The sequence below is a fragment of the Budorcas taxicolor genome, chromosome 13 (assembly GCF_023091745.1).
Source record: "Budorcas taxicolor isolate Tak-1 chromosome 13, Takin1.1, whole genome shotgun sequence".
In the NCBI taxonomy this organism is placed as follows: domain Eukaryota; kingdom Metazoa; phylum Chordata; class Mammalia; order Artiodactyla; family Bovidae; genus Budorcas; species Budorcas taxicolor.
The window spans coordinates 63,090,238-63,118,114 of record NC_068922.1 but is presented as its reverse complement, the minus strand read 5'-3'; the positions used below and the strand labels follow the sequence as shown (position 1 = coordinate 63,118,114).

At 46.7% G+C, this 27,877-nt stretch overlaps 1 protein-coding gene across 1 annotated transcript in view; it reads right to left on the bottom strand.

Annotated features, from left to right (window-relative positions):
- Nucleotides 1-27,877, bottom strand: part of ZNF341 (zinc finger protein 341) — a 40,573-nt gene that overhangs the window by 4,921 nt on the left and 7,775 nt on the right. Inside the window, 11 exon segments of the mRNA XM_052650973.1 lie at nucleotides 293-425; nucleotides 1,999-2,095; nucleotides 6,495-6,703; nucleotides 11,812-12,002; nucleotides 12,976-13,169; nucleotides 15,486-15,576; nucleotides 16,961-17,156; nucleotides 20,767-20,931; nucleotides 20,933-21,019; nucleotides 23,983-24,132; nucleotides 27,171-27,367. Of these exon segments, the coding sequence (XP_052506933.1) occupies nucleotides 293-425; nucleotides 1,999-2,095; nucleotides 6,495-6,703; nucleotides 11,812-12,002; nucleotides 12,976-13,169; nucleotides 15,486-15,576; nucleotides 16,961-17,156; nucleotides 20,767-20,931; nucleotides 20,933-21,019; nucleotides 23,983-24,132; nucleotides 27,171-27,367 (1,710 nt within the window).

Sequence of the window (27,877 nt, the reverse complement as noted above, 5' to 3'; positions counted from 1 at the left end):
GGATGATTCCTAGAGACAGAGCCAGGAGTCCGTCCACCAGCCTCCAGAGGCTCGTCTCTACTACAGTGTTGGTGGGAACCTCTTGCTCCCCTGAGATGGCAGATGGGTAGGGGGCCAGGAAGGAGATGGGGTCAGGGATGAAGAGGAGGAAGGGGGTGGGCAGGAGGATGCTGAGGAAACAGGCTGAAGGAGCTGGGAAGGAAGGCCAGAGGGGGACGGAAAGGGGAGCTGAGAGGGTGTCTAGGGGAGAGAGTTGGGGACTGAGCAGAAGTTGTGGGGGGGGTGTACCCACCTGAGTGGATGTGAGCATGCAGCTTGAGGTAGTGCTCCCGCCGGAAGAACTTCTTACACACCTGGCACTTGAACCTGCCCCCGCTGCCGTGGGTGGGCAGATGACGCCGCAGGTACCGTTCACAAGGAAATACCTGGCAGGACAAAGGAGTCGGCGTCAGGTCTGACTCACCACCCACACCACATTACGAACTCAAGGGGCCCCTCATTACCAGCTCTTATGGAAACACCATTCTTTCTCCCCACTAGGGGTCAAGGCTCACAGTGCCCGGCTCAGTCATTAGAAGCTCATGGCTCCCACTACTCACCCATAAGACCAGTCAAGACAGGCTGGCTCTGAGCTTCTGCCCAGGCTGTTGTTTCTACCCAGAGAGACTTTTTCTCTTAGCAGGACAAACTTCTACTCATCCTTTAAGACCCAACTCAGGTCACTGCTTCCATGAAGCTCTCCGTGACTTCTCAAGGCCACACATTCAATGCCTTGAAAGTCCACCCACACTTTTAAAGTTAGCATCTAACCTATTTGAATAACAGCCCTTTGCTCACATGAGATCTCCCAGAGGGCAGAGAGGAGCTCTCATTTCCCAGCACAGGGCCTGAGTTAAATGACTGACAAGCAGGGGAATGAATGAAGAAATGAACACGTAACCGAAGAAATAAATGGAAAGGTAATAAAAAGCCAGAAAACACAGAAGCCAAATTCTCCTTCCTCCCCAGGTATAGGAAGGGCACTCATTCATTTTTTCATTCATCTGATACAGATACGTGGTCAAGGACACAGACCTAATTACTTACTCACTCCATTATCTCCTAGCTGGATGATCTTTCAATGCCTTAGTTTCCCTGTCTGTAAAATAGTATGCCAGCCTCCTAGGGTTAAATAAGTCAGTTTCAGATAGAATGCTCAGAACCACATCTGGCACAGGGTTCTTGCTAATTCATGATACCTTTTATTCGGACCACAAATTCCAAATCCCCAAATTAGGCTGTAAAATTTAGAAACATCTACAATGAGGCCGAAGTGAAACCAGAACTGTCTGTCCTAGGAAATCTGCCATGTAAGGTGGTAAGAAAATGAGAAGAACAAAGAAACCAGTTAGACACACCAGGGGGTGCAATCAGCAAAATCCAGACTTCAGGAAACTCCACAGGACCAAAGGCCCAGCTTCTTCAACAAACACATTAAAAGAAAAAAAAAAAAAAGCATTGCTGGTGGAATCTGTAGATTAATAGAATCAATCACAATATATGGACCTGATTCAAACAAACTTTACAAAAATAATGTTTTGGGGAAAAGTGAAAAATGGAACCCTGACTGGATTTTTGATGGGTGTGAAGGGCCAGGCTTTAGTGACAGATTCCAGATCCACTGTTAAAAACGAACTGGTAATAACCAGGATAATAAGACGTCAGGAAGTTGGAGGCTGCTGTTTGCATGCTGGGCCTGGGCCCAAGAGAGTCCTCACTCCACAGCCTGGCTGGCCCGCCTAGCCCCAGTAGCAACCCCGGGCCAGCCAGGGTAGGTGACCAATTGGTAAGACTGGCAAAATAGAGCTCTCACTCCTCAAGAAGTGCTGTCTGCAGAGACAGCCCCAAGCTCGGCCTGCATGTGATGAGGCAGGCAGGAGAGGAGGAGACAGTGGGGTCTTCGCTCCATCACCTCTTGCCCCCTACTTTTGTCTCGCTAGAAAGGGCAGGGGTCCTCACCTTTTGGCAGTGCGGGCAGGGGAAGTTGTGTGTGGCAGTCTGCAGGTGATGCTCCAGCGCCTCAGGTGTGGAGTACTTGTTGACACATTTGACACACCTAAATGGGGAGGAGCAGAGAGGTGAGAGAGCATGCACGGGGCTGGAGGTAACCAGCCACACCCCTCCTCCACCATCACTGGTTAAAATACCCGCAAAACAGCAGTTTCAGGCCACAGCCACACTAAAGAAAAGACCCCACTGTCTTCCCACCATGAAAACACTGGCCAGCAATTGGGCCCATTTACAAGGCAGTACCAATGAGGAAAGCTAGAGGCAGGTGGGCAATTCATGCTAAAAACAGAACTGTGGGCCCTGCCATCTGTACACCAGGGCCATGGTGGGAAACCCACAGGCAGGCTGCACCTGTGGTGGGCCCAGGGGACTCCCCCTAGGGCCACACCCTGAAAACCACAAGCTAAATGCCTACTGATGGCAAGAAAGAAGGAGCGGGTGGGGTGGGAGCCGTGCTACCAGAGGGCAGAGACTTTGTGAGCTGGTGGGAGAAAGATGGGAATGGCTCAGGCTCTGGTGGCAGGAGGCACAGGTTTGCAGGGGAGGCAGTTTCGCAAGACCATTAAAATGAAAACTCCCTGCCAGCAATGCCACCCTAACTAAATCATGCAAGGTAACATGCCCAGCAATAGGGAAAACCCATGTCATGTGTCTCCTGATATAATGTGCTGAGAAAGACACAACGTCGCTTCGTGATGCTCCTGCCAAAAGTGTCGATCCTGGACCAACCCTGAGGTCAAATCAGACAAATCCAAACTGAGCGCATTCTACAAAATACCTGGCTTCTACTCAAAATACTAAGGTCATGAAAGACAAAGACAGAAAGAGCTGTTTCAGCAAAAAGGGGACTGAAGAGACAAGGACAACCAAATGCAATGTGTGATCCTGGATTGGACCCTGGGACCAGACAAAAGTTTTTTCTTCATCTATAAAAGATGCTATTGGAACCACTGGAAATTTCTGCATAAGGTCTATAAATGCGGTAACAGAATTGTATTGATTTAACTTCCTGATTTTGATAACTACACTATGCTTTTATGGAAGAGGTTATCCTTGTTTTTAGAAAATACACACAAAAGAGAAAAGGTAAAGGAGCATGGTGTCTGCAAATTATTCTCAAAAAGCTCAGAATATGACACAGCCAGTGTGGTTAGTATTGTAATACCTGGGAAATGTGGGTGAAGGATATGTATGGGAATTCTTTGTACTATTCGTATAACTTTTTTAGAAGTCTGAGATTATGTCAAAGTAAGGTTTTTTAAAAAATATTATTTATTTATTTGGCTGCAATGGGTCCTTAGTTGCAGCATGCGGGATCTCTAGTTATGGCATATTGGATCTAGTTCCCTCACCAAGGATTGGAGCCCCTGCATTGGGAGCTCGGGCTTTGAGCCACTGGAACACCAGGGAAGGTCCCTCAAAGTAAGTTTAAAAAAAACACTTCTTGAAAGCAATTGCCTGTGGGATGCGGAAGTGGGTCAGGATGGATAGGGAATTCCTTTTCATTCTATGTGCTTCTGTAGTTTTAAAATACTGCATTGTATGCACATAAATTTATTTTTTCAGGTAGTAATTAATCTTTTGTAAACCCTTCTTTGATCTCTGACCTGCAAAATTACTTCTAGGAACTTATTTACAAATGAGCAAAGCTATAGGTGCAAAGTTGTTCCCTGTAATGTTGTTTATAATAATGATAAACTAGAAATGACCCAATTAACCTGTAGTACGGGACATGTTAAATAAATTACAGCCTATTCATGTATAATGGAATGCTAACGTCTCCTCTCTGAGCCTCAGTGTCCTCATCTTTGCAATGGGGAGAATACCACAGCTATGAGCTGAACTAGGTTCCTCCAAAATCCATATGGTGAAGTCCTGATCCCCAATGTAATGGTATTTGCAGATGGAGCCTCTGAGAGGTGCTTAGGTCTAGGTGAGATCATGAGAGTGGGAGCCTCCAGATGAGATTAGTGCCCCTATAGGAAAAGAGCAGGGACTTCCTTGGTGGTCCAGTGGTTAAGAATCTGCCTTTCAGAGGGAATGTGGGTTCAATCCCTGGTCAGGGAACTAAGATCCCACATGCTGAGGGGCAACTAAGCCCATGCACTGCAACTACCGAGCCCACGTGCTCTGGAGCCCGCATGTCACAACCAGAGAGAAGCCCACACCACTACTAGAGAGAAGCCTCCACGGCACGACGAAGAACCCTCAAGCTGCAACAAGATTCTGAGTGCCACAACCAGGACCCAATGCAGCTAAAGAAGGAAAGAAAGAAAACAAAAGACCAGAGAGAAAGGCACCCTCTCTCTCTCACGTGACTCTAATATTTTGTTATAGCCACCTGAACTGACTGATACCACCTACATCCCAGGAAGGCAGGGCTCAATGTCCCTAAGTCAGGCCAAGGCACCTTGCAGGTACTCACTTCTTTTTACTTGGCATCTCACTCCAGAGAGCCACACAGCTACAGGGACTTGAAATTCCATAGACTGGAAGGGCAAAAGCAAATGCTCTCTACAAATGGGAATTACTCATCATTATCCAGAAATCACCCCTTAGCTGGTCAGAGTTCACCTGGCTTTCCTGCCTCTGGGGCCCCATTTCCCAATCTCCCCCAGGGTCAGATGCCCTCTACCCCATTTCTTGAGCCCAGTCCCCCTGCCAGCTTCTTAAAGCTCCTGTGATTTCTACAAGATCCTCAGGCCCTGGCCCCCACTTTTTCTCCCAGGCCCCATCTAAACATCTCCTCCCACTTCCATTCTACAGAATAGGCATTCTAAACCACTTGCTATTTTATTTCCTATCTTTACAGTTGCTGTTCCTCCTGTTAGGAAGGTACTCCCGGCCATCCACTGTCTACCTGGCAAACTCCTATTCATCCTTCAAAACTCAGTTCAGATATCATTGCTCCTGGGATACTGTCCCTTGCCCTACCTCTTACCGTGGGTATATATGTCTATGACAGCATTTTATCACAGCATACAGTAAGAATACATACACTCCTGTCTCCCTAAGCAGTCCATGCATTCTAGACTCAAAGTCTGTTTACTTATTTCTGAACCCCAGAAGCCTCACCCAGGAGCTAGAGGTGGGCCAGGGTTGGGGGTGTGCATTAACAGAGGTCATCAGCCAACTCCCTGCAGATACAAGTCTGCACGGAGAAGCAAAATTATTCTAACATGAAAATATTCACTAATGAACTAGAAGTCGTCCCTGGACAAAAACTCCTATTTTTTTTCCCCACTAATACCTATCCCCATGTGCTAGGTTTTGTGAGGCAGCTGCTCGCAAATGACATAAGGCTAATGCACAGCAAAATGAATGGAGAGCAACAGTGAGGGGTTCCTCCAAATCATGGAAGTGATGCTAAACAATACCATCAGCAAATGGGATTCTGGAGGAGGAGCCAGAAAGCTCTCGAGGAAGGGAGATTCTACAAGGATGAACACAGGCTCAGTAGCTCCAACAAGAATGACAAGGACAATTACAAGATCAATGGATCCAAAGAGAATGATTGGAAGTTCTAAGGACTAAAAGCATATGGCAAAACGGAGGGAGCCCTTCATCATTTCTGCTAAAGAGACCTTCTTTATGACTGAAACAGAAGACTACAGCCATGTAAAGGGTTGTCAGAAAAATTACCCCCAATAAAATACACATTTAATTCATTCCTTGTCCCACTCTAAGAATCAGCATATAGCTCCAACTTTAACCTAAATTCTATAGATTATAAAACATACCAATCTTATTTTTATGATTTTTGCTTTCAAATACACATTTGTGCATTTTTTCACTTAAGAATCGATGTAGGATTTCCCTGATGGTCTTGTGGTTAAGAATCCATCTGCCGATGAATGCAGGGACTCAGGTTCAATTCTTGGTCCAGGAAGCTCCCATATGCCATGGGACAACTAGGCCCATGGGCCACAACTATTGAAGCCCGCACCCCAGAGCCCACGCTCTGCAACAAGAAAAACCACCACAATGAGAAGCTCGAACAACGCAACTAGCGAGTAGCCCCCACTTGCCACAACTAGAGAAAGCCTGTGCTCGGCAACCAAGACCAAGTGCAGCCAAAAAAAAAAATCAGTGTACCATTCTAAGTGTAATCTAAATTGTGTAGATTATCAGACAAAATACTATTTTCATAATATTTTACTTTAGGGAAAAACAAATCTTTTTTCCACTATGAACAAGGAAAAATTGGCTTCTCTTTTTAAGACTTTTTCTTTTTAAGGTTGCATGTCTGCCAAGCTGAAGAATGATACAAGGAGGGGCCACATTTTCCCCCCGCTCAGTGCCAAGGCACACAACCCACTCCCCCAGGCTGGACCCTGAAGCCTCAGATTCCCCTTTGAGATGTCCCACTGGACCTGAGCAGTTGGAACCACCGAGGGAATGGACCCCCGGGCTTCCTATGGGGAGGGGGAAGGGGGATCACGTACTTGTAGACGGCACTGTCCTTCTTGGGGCTGTGCTGTGGCAGGAGGCTGTGTGAGTACTGATGCACGCCCAGGTCGTACAGCGAGGGGAAGTCCTTGCCACAGAGGTGGCAGCGGTAGCTCAGCTCCTCCTGGTGGCTCTTGATGTGCTCTAGGAATGCGTCCAGCTTCGGGAAGGTCTGTGCACAGCTCTTGACCACACATTTGTACACCTTGGGGTAAGAGGTAGGGCAGGTGAGGGCAGGCTGGAGAGCCGCCTCCACTGCGGTCCCCTGCCCTGTGGTGTCCACCTCCAACACTGCTCACAGAAGACCCAACTGCTGTTCCCCTGCTCCCCTGCTGCAGGAGCCCTGGGTTTATTATTATTTTTTCTTCATTCATTTATTTTTAATTGAAGGATAATTACAATATTGTGTTGGCTTCTGCCATACATATTTTTTTTTAATTTATTTATTGTTTAACTGGAGCATAATTGCTACAACGCTGTGTTCATTTCTGCTGTACGACAATGTGAATCGGCTATATGTATGTCAACCACAAATTGCCACTTGCCATGGGCCCTTGCCATCTACCTCTACAAGGATTAAATCACGTGCTGCTACAGCTGACCCACCCCCTGAAAGGAGTTCAGGGTGGAAAGCAGAAATGAGGCACTCTGTGCTCGAGGAAAAACTAGTACGACAGGTCTTCAGGTATTTTTAGGAGCTGATTTTATGAGCCTAATTCTTGTATCTCCCTATATCTAAAAAAGCACTAAAATCCTTCATGGTGATGACTGTTCCTCGTGACTAGCAAAAGCTTCACAAGCCTAGCGGAAATCTTCCGGGAAAAATATGTGCTTGATTGCATGTACTCTCTCTTCACCAAAATCTCATATATACTGACCTTTCCCTCCCTGCCTTTTGGAGCAGTTTCTCAAAAGCTATGTGAGGTGCTGCCTCCCAGACTGCCCTCATTTTGCCTCTAATAAAACTTAACTCTCACATTGTGCATTTCTTTTTAAGTCAACATGTATATATCCACGTGCTCCCTCCCTCTGAAGCCTCCCTCCCACCCCACCCCCATGCCATACCCTAAGTCATCACAGAGCACCGAGCTGAGCTCCCTGTGCCACACAGCAGCTTCCCACTAGCTGTCGATTTCACACACGGCAGCGTCTAAATGTCAGTGCTGCCCTCTCCATCTGTCCTACCCTCCTCTTCCCCTGTTGTGTCTACAAGCCTGTTCTCTACGTTTGCGTCTATATTCCACCCTGCAAATAAGTTCATCTGCACCATTTTTCTAGATTCCAAGAAACACAAATTAAAACCACAATGAAGTACCACTTCACACTGGTCAGAATGGCTATCACCAAAAAAACATACAAACAATAAATTCTGGAAAAGGTGTGGAGAAAAGGGAACCCTCTTGTACTATATGTACTGGGTATATTTTTAAAAAATTATCCAAAACTTGGAATGATAACATCTTGAAAAGATGTGAAAAGATGGCATCCCATCCTTTCAATGTTATGCGAGAATGGTGGCTCTCCAACTTGAGCCTGCATCACAGTAGCAGACTGGCCACTTCCAGGGAATCTGACGCAGCAGGTCTGGGTGGCCTGAACACGTGCATTCCTGCCAAGCACGCAGGTGATGCTGAAGCTACTGGGCTGGGGACCTCACTTGGAGAAGTGCTGTCTGGCAAGCAGTTAGGTGAAGACAGCTAAGCTGCTAAGGGTCATCTCACTCTCTGGGTGATGTCACTTGTTTTGACTGTTTATTACTGATCAGAACCTAGACTCTCTAAAGTTAAATGTTAACTTGTAGAAAACTGATCCAATGTAAATTATTTTTGTCATGTAGAAAAGATAAATCCAGAGGGTTTTTTTTAAAAACTCCAGAGGTTTTATTGCCCTGAAGGACATAAACCAGATTTGTATCTAACTTAGTAATCTTATTTCAGGATTCCTTTTTTTTACTGACACAGTTACACAGAGATATAGGTATTAGTGTTCCGTACCATCTTTTGACCGGCTTTGTCATTTTTCCAGTTCCCCCATTAATGAATTAAGCAAAATCCTGATTCAAGTTCGCTGTTATTTGTATGAAAGATATGCTTTTAACATTTTAAAAGGTATACATTAATAAGTAGTACACACTCCCTATGGGGCTTCCCAGGTGGTACTAGTGGTAAAGAACCCGTCTGCCAAAGCAGGAGCTGTAAGAGATGAGGGTTTGATCCTTGGGTTAGGAAGATCCCCTTGGAGGAGGGCATTGCAACCCGCTCCAATATTCTTGCCTGGAGAATCCCATGGACACGGAGCCTGGCAGGCTACAGTCCACAGGGTCGCAAAGAGTTGGACATGACTGAGGTGACTTAGCACAAATGCATGCACACACTCTTCCTCATAGGGTTATGAAACAGTCACAGTTGCATGACACACTCAGGGTTGCCTATACAATTCCAACCCTTCTTCCTAACAAAGAAGGAAGAAGGCTTCTTCTTCCTAACAAAGTGAACCCTGATTTGCTCAGAGTGGCAAGATGCCCAGTTAAAACACTTGATCCTCTGGCTCCCTTACATTGAGTGTCAGTCATGCGACCATTTCTTGCCAATGGTATGTAGGCAGTAATCTTTAGGGAGGGCATCACTCCCTGGACACAAAGGCAAAAGCTTCCTAGGAGAAGTTCCCTCTGTTTTTTTCATTTATCCTAATTGGAATACAGCTGTGATGACTGAAGGTGTGACAGCCATTCTGCAGCCTTGAGGATGAAAGCCACATGCTAAAGATAGCAGAGCAGAAAGCCAGGAGAATCCTACTAGATAAACCCAATACTACCTACTTATGGACCTCTTATGATGTGAGAGAGAAAAAATCCTAACCAGTGAGCCAGTTATCTATTATTTGCAGCCTAACAATGCATTTCTAAATGACAGAGCAGGTGCATGGGCTCTGACCAATGAGAAGGCTACAGAAGGCTTCTGGGCAAGGTTTCCTTGCTCTTAAAGAAGATACAGAAGATATTATAACCCCTTTATGTTCATGGATAATACTGTGTCTGGTCTTCTGCCTAGAAAAAGTGGCCACCATCACAGGACCACAGGTGAACCACCAGCAGAGGACAGGGCCATGCCCTGTGGAGACAAGAGTTAGAAAGACACAGGGCCCTTGATGCAGGGTTGAGTCAACTGACTGTCTCAGGCCTGAGTTGCCCCATCTTGGGTTTTCTTATTATGTGAGATAACAAACTTCCTAATTGTTTAAGCCAGTTTGAATAAAAGTTTTTGGTGATTTTCCCCCCCAAGGATAGTCTAACTTAACTCCATCAATCTCTCTGCTAAGAATCTATAATAAGGAAAAAGTCAAGAGATGTGGACAAAGATTTGATTACAACAATATTCATCATGGTTTTGTTTATAATAGCAAAACTCAGGAAATAGCCTAAATGTCCAATAATAGGGGATTTAAAGAATGCCGCCGTTGGGATTTCTCTGGGGGTTCAGTGATGGGACTGTATGCTTCCACTGCAAGGGGCACGAGTTTGATCCCTGGTCAGAGAATTAACAACACACAAGCCATGTGGCATAGTCAAAAAAAGGAAGGAAGGAAAGGAAATCTACAAAACATACTGCATTGAGTGCCGGATTCCTGGGAGGACATACTGTAAGCTGGTTATGACAAGGGGTTTGGAGTCAAACGAACTGGCTTTGAATCCTGCCTCAGTTATTACTGGCAGTGTGACTCTGGATGGATTGAGCCTCGGTTTCTTCATCTGGATACACTGAAAATGCCTATCTCTAAGGTTGCTATGAGAAGTAAGTAAAGTACTGAATGTGAGGAACCTTAGTAGGGTTGTTACTCAGTCCTAAGTTGCGTCTGACTCTGCCACCCCATAGACTATAGCCCACCAGGCTCCTCTTGTCCTGGGATTTCCCAGGCAAGAAGACCACAGTGGGTTGCCATTTCCTTTTCCAGGGATCTTCCTGACCCAGGAATCCAACCAGCATCTCCTGCATTGCAGGCAGATTCTGTACTGTTGAGCCACCAGGGAAGCCCTCTAGCAGGGTACTTAGCATATAATAAATAGTAAATGTGAATCTATATATTTTTCAGACTTTTCTGAATTTCCCAATTCTATATTGGGTATATGATACTTTAATAGGGAGAAAAAATAACTAACAAAAATTACTTTGAATAGAGTTACCATATAACCTAGTAATTCCACTCTTAGGTTCATACCCAAGAGAACTGAAAACACATGTTCATACAAAAACTTGTACACAATGATCACTAAAGTATTATTCATAACAGCTAAAAAATAGAAAGAACCTAAATGTCTATCAACTGATAAAAGGATATTCAAAATGTGCTGCTGCTGCTAAGTTGCTTCAGTCATATCTGACTCTGTGTGACCCCCTAGACGGCAGCCCACCAGGCTCCCCTGTCCCTGGGATTCTCCAGGCAATAACACTGGAGTGGGTTGCCATTTCCTTCTCCAATGTGTGAAAGTGAAGTTGCTCAGTTGTGTCCAACTCCTAGCGACCCCATGGACTGCAGCCCACCAGGCTCCTCCGTCCATGGGATTTTCCAGGCAAGAGTACCCGAGTGGGTTGCCATTGCCTTCTCCACAAAATGTGCTATATTCATACAATGAAATATTATCCAAAAATAAAAAGGAATAAAGTACTGATACATGTTACAACATGAATGCAAATATTATCTCAAAAGGCCACATACTAGATGATTCCAATATCAAATGTCCAGAATAGGCAAATCAATAGAGACAGAAAATGGGTTAGTGGTTGCCTGAGTCTGGGAGTAGGGGCGAGTGAAAGCTAATGTGTATAAAGTTTCTGGGGTGATAAAAAAGTTCTGCAAAAAAAAAAAGTTCTAGAAATACAGGGGTGATGGCTGTATAACATTATGAATAGATTAAAAACTACTGAAGCGTACACTTTAAAACGGGTGAATTTTATGGCATGTAAGTCACACTTCAATTGAAAAAAAAAAAGGCTGTAGTCTCAAATCCCCATAGGCGGGTTTTTACACACTAGATCTTCTCAAAGTGGTAAGAATTCTTCCTGTGTCTGATTCCTTCATTATATGACCCTTGAGAGGTGGACTTCCTCGCTCAGGCAAGCACCGTAATGGCCCAAAAAGCTGGCACCACCCAGGGAGAATGGAGGGGGAAGCTTAGCCCATCATGGTCACATGGCAGCTCAGAGCAACCGAGGCCCACTCCTGTCCCTTTCTAGGCCATGTTCAAGACCCCAGCATCAGCCAAGGCTCATGACTCGAGTGGTTGTGCCCCTCCCCTGCTCCCGCCCCCTTACCTACCTGCTCATTCTTGTGCTGGGTCATGTGGGACTTGAGCTGGAAGTAGGTACTGAACTTGCTGGGGCAGAACTGGCACAGGTAGGAGCTATCGATGAGGACCACCTGCTTGGCCTCCAGCTTGTCCCCCTCTCCCTCGCCGGCTGTGGGCAAGGCCTGGGGCTGTGGGGCGCTCGACAGGGTCTGGCCCAACCCTGTAGAAAAAGCCAGGGAGGAAAGTCACTGAGAAAGGCAGAGGAAGGGTCAGGGCAGAGGGCCATGTCACCCGGGAAGGACTCCTGGGACCCCTCCCCTGCGCTCTGCTGCATTCACCTGCCACCAACCATGGGCTCAGTGTGGGACGTGGTACCGAGGCCCTGCACTCATGCTCAGCTTCTGTGCAGGGACACAGCCATTCCAGGGGCCAAACTACTGAACACTTACATTCTGATGGATGAAGAGCCACTGCCTCAAGTCTCCCCTTGCAGGCCTTCCCCTCAGACACTCTAGACAGCTCTGAGGTTGTTAACGACCCTGACCGCCACTCCCAGCTGAATTCACGATGCCGCCCAGCTCCTTGTACAATCATGTGTTTAGCTGTTCCTCCCTCACTCTCCCTGAGGACAGGGGCCTCTGACCTCAAGTTTGTAGGCCCAGGGGCTTGGCACACAATGGTGGTGCTGTTTAGTCGCTAAGACGCATCCAACTCTTTGTGATCCCACAGACTATAGCCCACCAGGCTCCTCTGTTCATGGGATTTCTCAGGCAAGAATACTGGAGTGGGTTCCCATTTCCTTCTCCAGGGGATCTTCCCAACTCAGGGATCGAACCTGAGTCCCCTGCTTGGCAGGCAGATTCTTGACCATTGAGCCACCTGGGAAGACCCCTGGCACACAGTAAGCCTCCATAAATGTTTGCTCAATGGTTGAACCCTAGGTGCTAGGCATTACAAGAGTTTTGAAAGAAATGGGTTCTTCTCTAGAGCTCACAAGAATTCAGAAGGCATGCACAGAATGGCTCAACACGGTAGGGCCAGTTCCCACTGGCAGGCCAGAGAAAAGGGGGCATATGTTGCTTGCACAGAACACCCCCTCCGTGAGCTGTCTGTGGCTGGCTCTGCTCACCCCCAGGGCTGCACAGGGATGCTCCAGCCAGACGCTGCCCAGTACAGTGGTCACTTCTACCCACCTGTGTTATCCTCATCCTCCTGTCTGCTGGGGTTCAAAGCCATGACCTGTACCGTCACAGAGTTGCGAGAGACGGTGCCACCGCTGCGTCCTGGAGGCCACACCTTGTGGGTTTGCATGTGTTTCTTGACGTTAGACTTCTGGGCAAAGGCGCGGCCACATGCAATGCACTGGAAGGGCTTCTCACCAGTGTGGCTGCAGAAAACAAGGCTTGTCAGCACCCACGTGTAGGGACTGTGACCTCAGTCCAGGAGCTTAGAACCACCAGGAAGCCCTGGGCAGAGCACCTGGAGGCTGTGGGCCACCATCCTGAGACTGTGAGGACGAGCCCTCTTACTGAGGCAGGCAAGCACAGACACACCCCGGGCTCCTAGTGACAAGACTGAGTGGCTGAATCAACCAGCCCTGGAGCAGACCTTCTCTGTGGCCATCTTAAGCTGTGAGATAAAACAGTTTCAAAGAATTGGTGCTTTCGAACTGTGGTGCTACAGAAGATTCTTGAGAGTCCCTTGGACAGCAAGGAGACCAAACCAGTCAATCCTAAAGGAAATCAACTCTGAATATTCATTGGAAGGACTGATGCTGAAGCTGAATCTCCAGTACTTTGGCCACCTGATGCGAAAAGACCTTGATGCTGGGAAAGACTGAAGGCAGGAGGAGAAGGGGATGATAGAAGATGAGATGGCTGGATGGCATCACTGACTCAGTGGACATGAGTTTGAGCAAACTCTGGGAGATGGTGAAGGACAGGGAAGCCTGGCGTGCTGCAGTCCATGGGGTTGCAAAGAGTTGGACACATCTGAGAGACTGAACAACAACTGTTTAAGTGGAGAATTTTCTGTTATTTGTAGGAGAAAACGTCCTAGCCGTCACAGCACAGCACTTGTACAACTATTTAAAACTTTCCTTCAAATCAATGCACTTTTTAAGAACTGAAAATAATTAAAATGAAGCTTCCTGTTGTTATTATATATGTAAAACCACTTGTCATAAACACAAGTAACAAAAAATGCAATTATTCATAAAACAATCTTATTAAGATCTATAGACGCATCATCCTTATGGCAGACATAAACCATATGGGACTATTTAAATTTAAACTCATTAAAATAAAATCAAGTTAAAAACTCAGTTTCTGAGGCTTCCCTGGTGGCTCGGTAGTAAAGAACTGCCTGCCAGTGCAAGAGACACGGGTTTGATCCCCGATCTAGGAGGATCCCACATGCTGCAGAACAACTAAGCCCGGGTGCCACAGCTATTGAGCCCGTGCTCTCGAGCTCGGGAGCTGCAACTACTGAAGCCCGAATGCCCTAGAAAGCCCGTGCTCTGCAACAAGAGAAATCACTGCAAGGAGAAGCCAGGGCACCTGCACAGCAACAAAAACCCAGCATGGCCAAAAATAAATAAATAAAGTTACCAAAACTCAGTTTCTCAGTCATACCAGTCACATTTCAAGTACTCAGCAGCCATATGTCCACTGCCCTGTGGACACAGCCTATTGGGGTCTCTCCGTCTTTGCAGAAAGCTCTACTGACAAGCACTGGTTGTAGACCAGTGGTTTTCAACACAGATCGATTTTCCCTCCTGGGACATCTGGAAATGTTTGGAGCCATTTTGGGATGTCACAGCTGAGGAGTGAGGAGGGGCTATTGGCATCTCGTGGTTAGAGGTCAGGGATACTGCTGAGCATTCTCCTAGGCACAGGGCAGCCCCCCAAGAAGGAATGATGTGATCTAAGACATCTCAATAGGCTGGTAGACCCTGGTCCACAGAGAAGCTATTGCCTGCCATGGCTGGAATTTTGGGCACTCTCCCTCCCTCCCTTCCTTCTCTTTCTCTCTGTTATAAAAGATGAGCAAAACTGTGCGAGGTGTTACAGACAGACCACACCTAACTGAGGCTTTCTCCTCTGACTCAAAGAAATTGAAAAAATTTTTCTCACTATATCTTTCAGATATTTTCAATACCCACATCCACAAACCACCTAAAATCATCTTATGTCCCAGTGTTCCACTCTATGAGAAACATTGAACGAGACCACCCCTCCACTTCACAATGGAAAACCTGAGGCCCAGAGGGGCTCCTTGCATGTTCTTGGGACAAGCGGTGTCATGGTTAGTACTGAGCAAGCAGAGAACCTGCAGAGGCCCATTCATAGAGCATCGCTAACCCCGAGGTCAGGCCTTTCTACAGAAGTGAGGGCTGAGGCACGCCTCCCACCGACAAAGCCCTTCCCCTAGCCATTCAAGTCAATTCCGGCTCCTCCATTCCCACCTTGGACCCTCCTTATCACGGCAGGCAGGCTCCACAGATCCTTCCCACTGAGGAAGAAAAGGGCAACATCACCCTGAGCTGGACGGAAGGCCTGAGAACCATGACAGACCAGTGGGGCCCTTGGTCACCACCAGGCGAAGGGGGCGGGGAAAGGAGCACTGCTTCGGCGGTGGATTCCCCATCCCACCTCCCCGCCAGGGCTGCCCAGGGGCCACCTGCCCCAACACGCCTGGTTACCTTCGGATGTGCTGCTGCAGGTCAAAGTTTTTGGTGAATGACTTGTCACAATATGAGCACTTGAGTTTCTGAGCCTTTGGCTTCCCTGCAGCTGATGAAAAATAAAAAAAGACACACACAGAAAAAGACAAGGAAGGGGATGGTGAGGCTGGCAACACAACTGTAGGCAGCAAGAGCAGCTTCCAGCCACTCGACCCCTAGACCCAGGGCCAGACAGCCCAGATCCTAGGAGGTCTACATCTTGGACAGGATGGGGAAGAAGCACAGGTAAGTCTCTCATAGGGCCTGGGAGAAGAAATTCCAGGACATGCTCTGGCTGGGAAAGCAGGGCAAACCCCTCAAAGACTCCCTTCTGCCGGAGGATAAAATCCACCCTCTCTGCCATGGCCTATGGGGCTCTGCATCCTCTACTTCCTACCAATCCTATTATTCTTACAATCTAGTTGAAGTGAACTCCTGGCTAACCTCAAAAGACCTCAAACATGGTCCCACCTCAGGGCCTTTGCACCTGCTGTTCCACCTTGCCTAAAATGCTTGTCCCTCAGACAGTCACGAGACTGTTCCTTCTCACCCCCAGACAGATAGGCAGCAGCATTTTCCAGTCTCTATCCAGTATTCTCAATCACAGCACTCTGTTAATTTGCTTTCTAGAGTGACCCATAAATATTTATTTATTCCCTGTCTCTCCCATTAAACTGTGAGTAACTAAGGGTAAGGAAATCATGATCCAAGATGCTAGATTTCCAGTTCTGACACCAAGCCTGGCACACAGATGCTCAACACATTTCTGAAAGGAAAGAAGGGGCTGGAAGCCCCTGCAAACTCTCAATTCTTCTGCCTTTCTCTACTACCACTACTTTCTGACATGGTCCCCAACCATATACCTAGCATCTCTAACAGGGTGGCAGACATCGCTGCTTGCCTACCTAATACTCACTCTTCCCTTTTTCTTTCTTCACAAATCCCCTACATAATGGTAGCATCAATGTTCCTGGCTAAGAGAGACATTTCCCAGCTTCCTTTGGAGATAGATATGGTCATGTGACTTAGTAACCAATGGAATGTAAGCAAAAGCATCATGCCTAGAACTTCTGGGAGCTGGGGGATGCTTCTTTTATCCTTCTTCCAGATGCTTGGAATATGAAATTTGATGACTGGAGCTTCAGCAGCCATCTTACACAATGAGGCACCCAAGAACAAAAGTCATGTTCTAAGAATGATGGAGCAGAAAGATAGAAGAAATGTGGGTGTCTGGTGATTATATAGGCATACAAACTCCAGATTGCCTGTCTCTGGACTTGTTTTGCACAGACCAACAAAATTCTACCATTCTGGAGTCACTCCTCTTTTGGATTTTCCACTACATGCAACCAAACTTAATCCTAACTATCACAAAAGGGAAGACTGGAACCACGCAGCCTGTGGACAGGTACCTCCGTGCTGAGGAGAGATGCCATGACAGGCTGTGTGCCCACCTTCTGGGAGTCCACTGGAACCTTTGGTCCGTCGGGTCTTCAGTGATGGTGGGGAGTCAAAGGTGGCCACTGTGCCCCCGGTGGCGCTGGTCATAGGGGCAGCAGGGTTTGGTCCTTTTGGTTTGAACCCTTGTTTGCCGGGACTGTACACCTGGGGTGTGGGGTATACTGGAGCCTCCACACACTGGTTTGGCACCTACAAGGACAGCAGAGTCAGGGAGAGTGCCCTGGGAAGGGAGGGGAAGAGCTGCCCCAGGTGGTGGGACCTTCACTGTGGCCCTGGCTGATCTCAGCCACCCACAGCTACATCACCACCCTAACTCCTCCCCCTCACTCAGTCCCCCCAGTCACTCCCAAGACCCCTTTGAATAGAACTCCATGAAGCCAGCAGGCTAGAAGCAGCTTTGGAACCAGGCTGCTTGGGTTCAAATTCTGATTCTGCCGCTTATCATTTAAGTGACCTTGGGCGAGTCTTTTAACTTCTGTTTCAGTTTCTGCATCTGTAAAATGGGGCCAATTATAGCAACCCTGTATGAGGATAGAGCTTAGAAGAGGGCCTGGCAAGCAGTAAGTACCCAATCAACATCAGCTGTTGTGATGGCCATTATTATTGTTGTTAGTAGTAGACTTCTTGCACAGAAGAACTAGGAAGTCAGAAGAGTCTATGCCCTCACCAGCAACTCCACTTTTTAGCCAACTCTGCCTGATGTCACACCAGCAGGCATCCCTTGACTAGGAATCAACCCTGAAGCCACAAGAAATTACCAAAGGAATTCTGAGCCACCCAAACTCAGTGACCACTAAGCTCACATCATGACGCTGGGGTATTGTAAATAATTCATTTATTCCATCATCTACCTATCATTCATTGGTCTTCCTGGGCTGCCCTAACCAAAATTCCACTTCCTCTCCTCTGTTTCATTTTCCTCCTTAGATGCATCATTATCTAATAAATTATGCATTTTACTTACTTACCCTATTATCTGCCTAGTTTCATGCAGGCAGGGACTTCTGCTTTGCTTTTGTTTCTTCCTCTATTCCCAGGCCTAGAGCAATGCCTGGCACAGAGTGGGCACTCAATAAACATTTGCTGAATGAATGAATTCAATTAGGGAGGTCTCAGGCATCTAACACAGCACCACTAGGTGCTTCTGCCAGGTCTTGCCTGTCGGCCCTTGGCACCTTCCTACACCCGCCCATGCTCTCCCCTGAAATCCAGAGTTGGCAAGCTTGAAACCACATTCTCAAGTACCCCTGCCAGCACAGTTCTGAACACAAATTAAGTTCTGCCCATGAGAAGCATCTACATGAGATCTGAAGGCGGAAGGGAGGAAGAAATTGTTCTCCTTGGCAGCCATTCTGGGAGACAGGCAGGTTAGCAGTCATAAGTTTTGGAGTGGCAAACTGAACCCTACATTCCCCTCCTGATTACCAGCCCCAAGGATGGCAGGGCAGCTGAAACCTCAGCCACAGAATCCTACAGTTTTCTCACCAAGTACAGTCTCCTGGTTACAAGGGCCAAGCCACAACAGTGACCCTGAAAACGAGTGGTTCTTGCCAACCCTGACTTTAACTCCTCCAGCCCTTCCATCAGCCCTACAGATTTAACTTCCTATATTAAATCCCTCTGTTAGAAATACCTAGAGTGGTTTCAATTTTCCTGACCAATACAGCACTCAATATTTGTCACAGTGAATGAATTCACCCATCATCCAGGTCATTCCTGAGCAATGATATGGCTGCCACTGGGTTAGCTCTCATTATCCTCACAGTTCTACAAGGGGAGTTCCCATTCTAGAGCCTCTTCTCTGAAACAGGACAAAGCACCCTATTTCAGATACCAACTATGGGTGTCCCACAGGCAAGGTCTCTGCTAGGTGCCAAGGATGCAAAATCAAAGATGATTCAGGCTGTTTTCAGAGAGCACTCTTTGTCTACATGAAAAATAAATAACAGTGGCTATTCCTATGCTGGCCCCTCTGTCTATGAGGGCACCATCATCCTCTCAGCATCTCACTAGCTAAATTATTTTTGACAATTTAAATAATATTTATTTATTTAAATACAAAATGTACAAGTCATTTTTACTGATCAATTGGTGACTCAATTTTATTTTGCATTTGGGTATTAGCTGATCAACAAACAACGTTGTGAGAGTTTCAGGTGAACAGCAAAGGGACTCGGCCATACATACACATGTATTAATTTTTTAAAAATTCACCCAAGTCCTTGCTTTATTCTCCCAGGGCAGGGAAAATCCCCCTGCGGGGTATAACATTACATGGCTGGTGGTGGAATTTTCTTCCAGTCTAGTTCTCTTTCCAGAGAGACTACCTAGCATAGAATGTCTGTATGGCTGGATTCTAGAGTGAGTCTGAGATAATGTGACCTCAAGTGCAGGCAGGCTCCTTCTGTCATAACCATGCCCCCTAGCACTTGTGCCTGGCATGGTTCTGAAGTCTCAGTGCCTTGAGGGTACACTGCCTGTAGTTCGAAACTCTTCAGCCAGAATTTAATATGGTACATATGGCACAGGCACACCTTGAAGGTATTGTGGGTTCAGTTACAGACCACTGCAATAAAGCAAACATCACAATAAGGCAAGTCACACAAGAGTTTTTTTTATTTTCCAGTGCATATAAAAGTTATGTTTATGAAAAAAAGTTGTTTACAAAAAAAAGTTACATTTACTCTATCCTGTAATCTGTTAAGTATGCAATAGCATTACACCCTAAAAAATGTATACATCTTAATTAAAGAAAACTTTTTTGACTTTATTGCTAAAAAAAAATGCCAACCACACCTGAGCCTTTAGCAAGTAATACTAATAACATCAAAAATCACAGATCATCATGACAGATACAATGACAATGATAAAGATTGAAATGCTGTAAAGATTACCAAACTTTTGACACAGAGACACAAAGGGAACAAGTGCTGTTGGAAAAATGGCACGGATAGCCTTGCTCGACAAAAAACACAATATTGGCAAAGGGCAATGAAGCAAGGTATGCCTGTACGCTGACTGAATGGCCTCGATTCTTTACTTCTTCTGGTACCCAGGCCCTTTCCAGTGTGACTTGCAGTTTTTCCCATAGAGAGGTGGCATCTATTTCCGTACTCCTTCAACCTAAGCTGGCCTTGTGACCTGCTTTCAACAGCAGAAGTGACCCTGTGTCGCTTACAAGCCTAAGCCTCAAGAAGTCTTGAGCATTTCCGCTTGCATTACTGCACGTCCACCACGGCGGTGAGACCATGCCTGGGGAGCCTGCTTGAGAAGGAAAGATGTGTGGAGGAGAGCTGGGTCACTGCACCTGATTATTCCACCCTAGGCCACTCTAGAGCAGCAGCCAGTCAGCCAACCTCCAGACATGTGGGAGCACCCGGCCAAGATCAGCAGTTGCCAAGCTGACCACCACAGACGTGAGAACAATAAACATCTTTCCCCAAATACTGTATTTCTTACACAGTCACAGCTAACTGATACACTTAGCTTGTTACAACATATGAGACACTCACATATATAATTTTGGAATCCTTTCCCCTAAGGCAAGCATTTTCTTGACTGTTCTGAGTACTCTCTGAGGGCAGCTTGTATTTCTGCTACAGCCCCTGCTTCATTCCACCTTCTCATGGGGTGCATTTTACTTTTACACGTATGATAGCTTGAGCTGGTTTTACCCCCACAGTATGTCTGGCATCAGAAAAGGCTCCACAGTATGTCTGGCATCAGAAAAGGCTCAGGTTACCCATGACGACTATGACCAGCTTTTCCCCCTTCACCCCAAGCCCCAGCTTCTGCTCACCTCCAGGGGTGGGTAGGGCTGCATTCCCAGTGCTTGGATCTCTACCGTTCCACTCCCAGTGAGGGGTGCCGTGGCACTGTACACCTCCACCACGCCATTCCCGCCAGGGTTGGGACGCCCAGGGGGGCCCAGGCTCTGGGGTGGGGGTGGTGGGGGTTGGGGGGGGAGGGGGCGGGGGCAGCGGTGGAGGGGGCGGAGGAGGAGGTGGAGGCTGGGCCAGGTAGTTTGGTGCAGGATGCATATTCAGGTTACTCTGAAATCACAAGAGAAAATTAAATTGTCATAGCCTCTTGAGACCAACTGTCTGATTTATCAGCAGGGAAGGATACTTGCCTTAGCCAGTCATGTGGGAAGAAGAGAGAAAAAGGCAGAGAGCAGGCATGGAAACCAAATCATGGGAGAATTCCAAGGAGCCATCAGTCTGGTATTGCTGCCCTTTTTCTCTATGAAGGTCAGCAGAAATGGCCCAGCTTGTGCAGAAATGAGCTCATAGAGCGGTCCTAATGTTGCTGTCTTTAGAAGGGCTTGCTTGTAGGACTGGCTCTGAACTGGCATCTGAGAACCTGCCTTGAAGAAGGTTCCCTGGTTTTCTGTTTGTTTTGGCTGCACTGTGTGTCATCTGGACCAGGGATTAAACCCATGCCCCCTGCCTTGGAAGCTCGGAGTCTTAATCACTGGACTGTAGGGAAGTCCTGCAGGTTCCCTATGGTGATGAGGCTATTTTGCCCACCTGGGGCACTGGCCCTAGTGTACCAACTACCTAGACAGTTTGCACAACAATGTGATTTATGGTGAACAACTCCTTCCCACCTAGGTATCTGGAATTGCGCTGTGTGGCTGGAAGCCTACATGACATCCTCAACAGAAGCCCTGGCCTTAGAGTCAATGGTGTTCTTTCCTGGCAGAAACTCTGGGCATTCTTGAATGCTGGAGAATGCCGTGTGCCCCCCTGAGCAGCCTCTCCCCACTTTCCTGAGGCAAAGAAAGCTGGAGACTTGGAAGAAGGCTGATTTCCTGCAGACTCCAGTTGCTGGGTTTTTCCTCCTTGCTGGTCCTGCTGTGTATCCTTCTACTTTAAACCAGCCAAGAGCACAAGCATCCTGAGTCCTGGGAGTCTTTCTAGAGAGTCACGAAATGTGTGGGTGGCTATGGATCCTTGAAACACAGCCACTGACTTCTAGCAATTGATTCTACAAAAAAAATCAACCAGGTAGGCAAAGATAACCATACACAGATGTTACTTGTCATTTTTATAATAGCAAACACTGGCAACGACTACATGTCCTCCCATTGGAAGTTTGGCTAAACAGAGGATGGTCCATCCACCTGGAATGGAACAGAATCCTTTGTGGCTGTTACAGTGATGGTGCTGATCAGTATTCAATAAAGGGTGCTTCTCTTAATTGCTGTTCCTTGGGCTCCACGGTCAAATATGTAGGGGGAAAAATCAGGGTTGACAAAATCAAAAGTATTTCTGAAGTATTTACTGAAGGAAAAACCCAGGGACAGAGCAAGGGAAGAAGTACAATGCTTCCACCTCAGGCTGCTTGGACCAATGATCCTTTTTCTACTGGAAAATCCCAAGGAGCCACTGTTCCGAGGAACACTTCAGTAAATACTGATGTAGGGTTGTAGGCATAGATAGGAAATGATGTTAAACAAAAGGCAAAGTAAGAAAGGGCTTCCCAGGTGGTGCAGTGGTAAAGAATCCGCCTGCTAATGCAAGACATAGAAGAGACTCAGGTTCAATCACTGGGCCAGGAAGACCCCCTGGAGTAGAAAATGGCAACGGGCTCCAGTATTCTTGCCTGGAAAAATTCCATGGACAGAGGTGCCTGGCGGGCTACAGTCCATGGGATCACAAAGAGTCAGATACGACTGAGTGCACAAAGTAAGGAAAGCAAGTTCCAGAACAGCGCGTATAAGATCCATTTATATAGATGTGTATGTTTTAAACATATTTATATAAAAAGCTATTTCTATTTGCATTCGAAGGTCAGGAAATCCAGACACCATAATTTTGGTAGTGTTTTCTCTCGGTGGAGGGAGTTAAGAGTGCTTGTTTGACTTTCCAATTTTTATTCTGTAGAATTTCAAACCTACAAAAAGGTTGCAAACAGAATACAATGAATGCTCTTTCTACATCATTTAATTCACCAGTTGTTACCATCTTGCCGCATCTGCAGTGCACGTGTGTGTGTACATATACACACATATATACCTGCATTTTGTTAAGCCCCTTGAAAGTAAGCTAAAAATATGACACTTGATTCCTTAAAATTACTCAGATGCACCTCCTAAGAACAAGGACATCCTCCTATGTAACAATTGGATGAAGACACAGAAAATTGAACAGATGTAATACTATTAGCTACAATATTTAAATTCCTCCATATTCTAATCTCCCTAAGTGTCCCAATAAGGCCTTTAAGGCCTCCCTCACCCCAAACCCCCACACCCTATCTAGAATCCAACCAAGAATTGCAAATTCAGTCGGTTGCCCTGTCTCTTTCGATATTAAGAATAATTAAATAAAAAAAAAACTTCTCTTTTGTGTACTTTCTAGTGTTTTTTTAATGGACATGGAACACTTCGAAAAGAATAAAAATAGAAGGGCTTCCCTAGTAGCTCAGTGGTAAAGAATCCACCTGCTAACGCAGGGGACACGGGTTTGATCCCCTATCCAGGGAGATCTTACATACTGCTTAGCAACTAAACCCATGTGCCACAATTGTTGAGCCTGCGCTCTAGAGCCCAGGAACCCTGACTTCTGAGTCCTCGAGCCGCATCTGCTGAAACCCGCTCACCCTGGAGCCTGTGCTCTGCGTCAAGAGAAGCCACTGCAATGAGAAGCCTGTACGCCACGACTGAAGAGTAGCCCCCAGTCTCCAAGGCCAGAGAAGAGCCTGTGCGCACAACAAGAAAGGCCCAACACAGACAAAATTTAAAAAAATACAGTAATTCTTTAAAAAAGAATAAAAGTATGAGAAAGAACTGGACTATGGCTATGAAACCCCAAAGTCATGCTGTGGGTCCCAGCTGAACACATCAGCTTCCCCATCCACAGGAGGGCTGGCCAAGGGAGAGCAGACAGTCCTCCTTAGCTTGAAAAAGAGCTGGGGTCAAGCCCCCTTCTTTCTACAAGATTCTGAATCTGCAGGAATCAACTTGCAGACCAAAAATCAAGATCCTATAAGAAACTGGCCACCTCCTTACCTGCACAGGTGGGGGGCCTTGGGGCATGGGCTGGTCCAGGGACGTGAAGGCTGACATGGCGGACATGAGCACGTCGTCGCTTACCAAGATGTTCCCCTGCACCAGGGTCTGGATCAGCGGGGATGGGGGCACTGTGATGTACGTGGAGATCTGGACAGTGAGAGAAAGACGGAAAGAACATCTCTGACGTTCTGGAAGGAAGCAGACGGCATGGTAGAAAAGATCTGGGTCTGGAGTCCCACATCTCCACCTCTGCTACTGCGCCCTGTCACACGACCCTGGGAAAGTCACACCACCTCTCTCAACCTGCATTTCCTAATCTATCAAACGAGGAGAGTAAGTTACACCTTCCCACAATGCCTATAACCTATAATCCAGCAACAATCTTTCCTGACTTCTGGCCTAGAGAAACACTCACACCTGTCCACAAGGAGACCATAAAAAAAAGAGCACTCTGCACAGCCTTTTTTCTAATAGTGAAAAACTGGAAATAACCTCGATGTCGATCAATAGGAGGCTAGATTTAAAAACATGTAATACAGTCATGGCTAGAATACTATAGATGGCAAGTAAGAGGTACTGCATGAAAAATTAAATTTTATAATAATATGTACCTTATATATCCTCATCTTTAAAAATCCAAAAAATACCACTATGTAACTCCTGTGGGTACTTCAGTAAGGATGTGAAAATATAATAATACGCTCTCAGGTTAACAGCAAAGATGCATGGCAGACCTTACAAGACGGTGTCAAACATGCAGTGACTTTCCCGTTGTAAATGCAAAGGGTGTTTTGTTTACTTGTTGCCTTTTCTGGCATCTTCTTAAGTCACCTGTCTATAGGACCCCTGGGGACAGCAGCAAATGAGCCCCCGATTCCAACAGAAGTCCTTGCCCTCAACCAAGCAAGGACAGCCTGGGCAGGTTAGGGATGCACCCCATGTCGCTGCCACGAAAGGCAGTGACACGTATTTTTACAATGTCACATGCATTAGCCTGGGACAAAAAAATGGGAAATCACTTCCATGTCCATCCAGCTCACTTAGGCAGAGGGATTTGGGTTTGCCCCTAACCAACTGATTGTGTGCTAAGGTTTTCTCCTTGCCCAGGACTGGAAGAATTTCCCTCTCTCCTATTGAAAATAAAAAGGGAGTCAGGAGAGAAGGACCATCTTCTACTATGCCCAGGACTGGAAGAATTTCCCTCTCTCCTATTGAAAATAAAAAGGGAGTCAGGAGAGAAGGACCATCTTCTACTATACGAAACTCATAATCAAGAAGTGAGAAAAATGACTATGTTCTGTGTTAGGAAACGTCTGTGGTAACTTGAAAAGTTTCAGTGCACAGTGTCCTAGGGATCTGGGGGTGGACATGTTTATCCTGATGGCAGGAATTATGTGTATACAACCCCAGGGGAAGATTAATGTTTTAGAGCAGCAGTCCCCAACCTTTTTGGCACTAGGGACCAGTTTCATAGAAGACAATTTTTCCACAGACTAGTTACAGAGCAGGGGGGTGGTTTCGGATGATTCAAGAGCCTTAAATTTATTGTGCACTTTATTTCTATTATTATTAATCAGATCATCAGGCATTAGATCCCAGAAGTTGGAGACTCCTCATTTTAGAGGAAGAAAGAGATAAGAGGAAGTCAAAGGGAAATCTAACCCCTTGACTTGGCATCCTGGGACAAGCCCAGCCCCCTTTATGGGGATTCTTTAATCCCTCTGAGCTCCCATCCACGGTGTCTTTGCTCTAGAACTGTGTTCCTGACTGAGGACTCTGGAAGCTTCTCCAGATACCCCCAGCGTGGTTACCTGACCTCTAGACTTGTCTATCTGTCTGCATTTTCATCGCCTCTACTTAAAGGTCCAGTGGGCATCTCAAATCCAACATGAGCAGCTGAACTCCAAATCTCCTCCGTGTTCTCCCCACTTCAGTTAATGGCAACTCCAACTCTGGGCACACTTGCCTCCTCTTAATCTCACACCCTACATCCAATCCAGCCACTGCCTCGGCCAATTCCACTTTCAAAATATTTCTAAAGTCTCATCCCTTCTCTCTACTCCACTGCTACTATCCTGGTCAAGCGACCCACCACCACCCACTGCTGGATTTATACAGTAGTCTCCTAATGGGTCTCTGGACTTTTCTCCTGACTCTCATCAAAATCTGCTGGGGTAAGGGTTGGGGAAAGGACAGTTAAGGAGTTTGGGATTGACACATACACACTGCTATATTTAAAATGGATAACCAACAAGGACCTATCCTGTAGCACAGGGAACTCTGCTCAGTACTATGTTACAACCTAAATGGGGAAAGAATTGGAAAAAGAATAGATAAATGTATATGTAAAACTCAATCACTTTGCTGTATTGAAAGTAACACAATGTTGTTAATCAACTGGACTCCAGTATAAAATAAAAAGTTATTTCCTGAACAACAACAAAAAATCTGGTCTCTACAGCAGCTGCAGTGATCTAATTGAAGTATTTGTTGCTGCTGTTGTTAGTTGCTCAGTCGTGTCCGACTCTTTGTGACCCCAGGGACTGTAGTCTGCCAGGTTCCTCTGTCCATGGGATTCTCCAGGCAAGAATACTGGAGGGGGTTGCCATTTCCTTCTCCATAAATCAGACCATATCCCTCTCCTGCCCAAAACCCTCCCATGGCTCTGATCTCAAGCAAAGTAAACGCCACATGATTTGCCAGGGTCTCCCTATTGCCTCTCTGACCTTATCACTTCTTACCCTCCTCCTCACTCACTCAGCTCCAGCCACTCTCACCTCCTTGTTGTTCCTGGAATAAACCCAGCACACTCCTGCCTCAGGGCCTTTGCAATTGCTGATCTGCCCCCAGCATACTCTTTCCCCAAGGAGCTGCGTGACTATTTCTCACCTCCCAAGGTCTCTGCACAAATGTCACCTTTTCTCAGACCTCATCCCATTGAGCATCACATACAAAAAGGCAAAACCTCCCAGCCCTGTCCTGGTATCCCCCCTCTGCACTGGTCCTGGGAGAAGTCCATCTCAACACGTCTTTTGGGTGGTGCCTATCTTACCTTTAGCCACGACAGCAGTGACCTGGTCTGTTTGTCCACTCCTGCACCCCTGGTGCCCACACAGAGCATGACACACAGCGGGCGCTCAAAAAAGACTTGAATAGCTGAATGAACGAAACGAATGAATGAATACCTGGCGATTGGGAGGAGGCGGGGCCTGCTGGACGGCTGAGGGTGCTGCCGAAGGTGTGTAGATGCTGTTGGTGGCCAGTGAGACTGTGGCCAGGGGCAGGGCACTCCCTTGGCACTGTTCCCTCTTGTGGGTCATAAATGCTGGAAGCGAGTTGAACTGTTTCTTACACTTTCCGCAGAGAAAGACATCCTCATCATCTAAGGGTCACGCCCGCAGAGTAGCAGAAGGAGAGAAATAACGGGAAAAGAGCAATAAAAAAGGAGAGGGCATCAGTGAGAAATGGAAGGCCCATGGCTGGACCATGAGAAAGGCACACTAATGGCATTCCATCACTCAGTGCTTGAGGGTCAAGAATCAACTCTGTGCTTCCTATGAGCTTTCAAATCACATCAGTACCTTTGGGAATATCCAGCCAGGTTCACACAGGTATCACAAAAATCAGAAATCAGGAAATAGTAAGGTGGCTTTGCTTCAAGGTTGGGACAGTCAGAATCTTTATCCTGCCTGAATTTATTTATTTACCAGTCCCCAAATGGGCTGCATGACCACACTCCTGGGTGCCTCTGCATCCCCTGCTCCCCCTGCCAAGCTGCCTCTTCCAGAATGACTCATTCTGCAAGGCTCAGCCTAGATGTCACCTCCTCCAGGAAGTCCTCCTAAAGCAATGTTCCCAGTTCCTTCCTCTAAGCAAGCCTCTCATCACATTT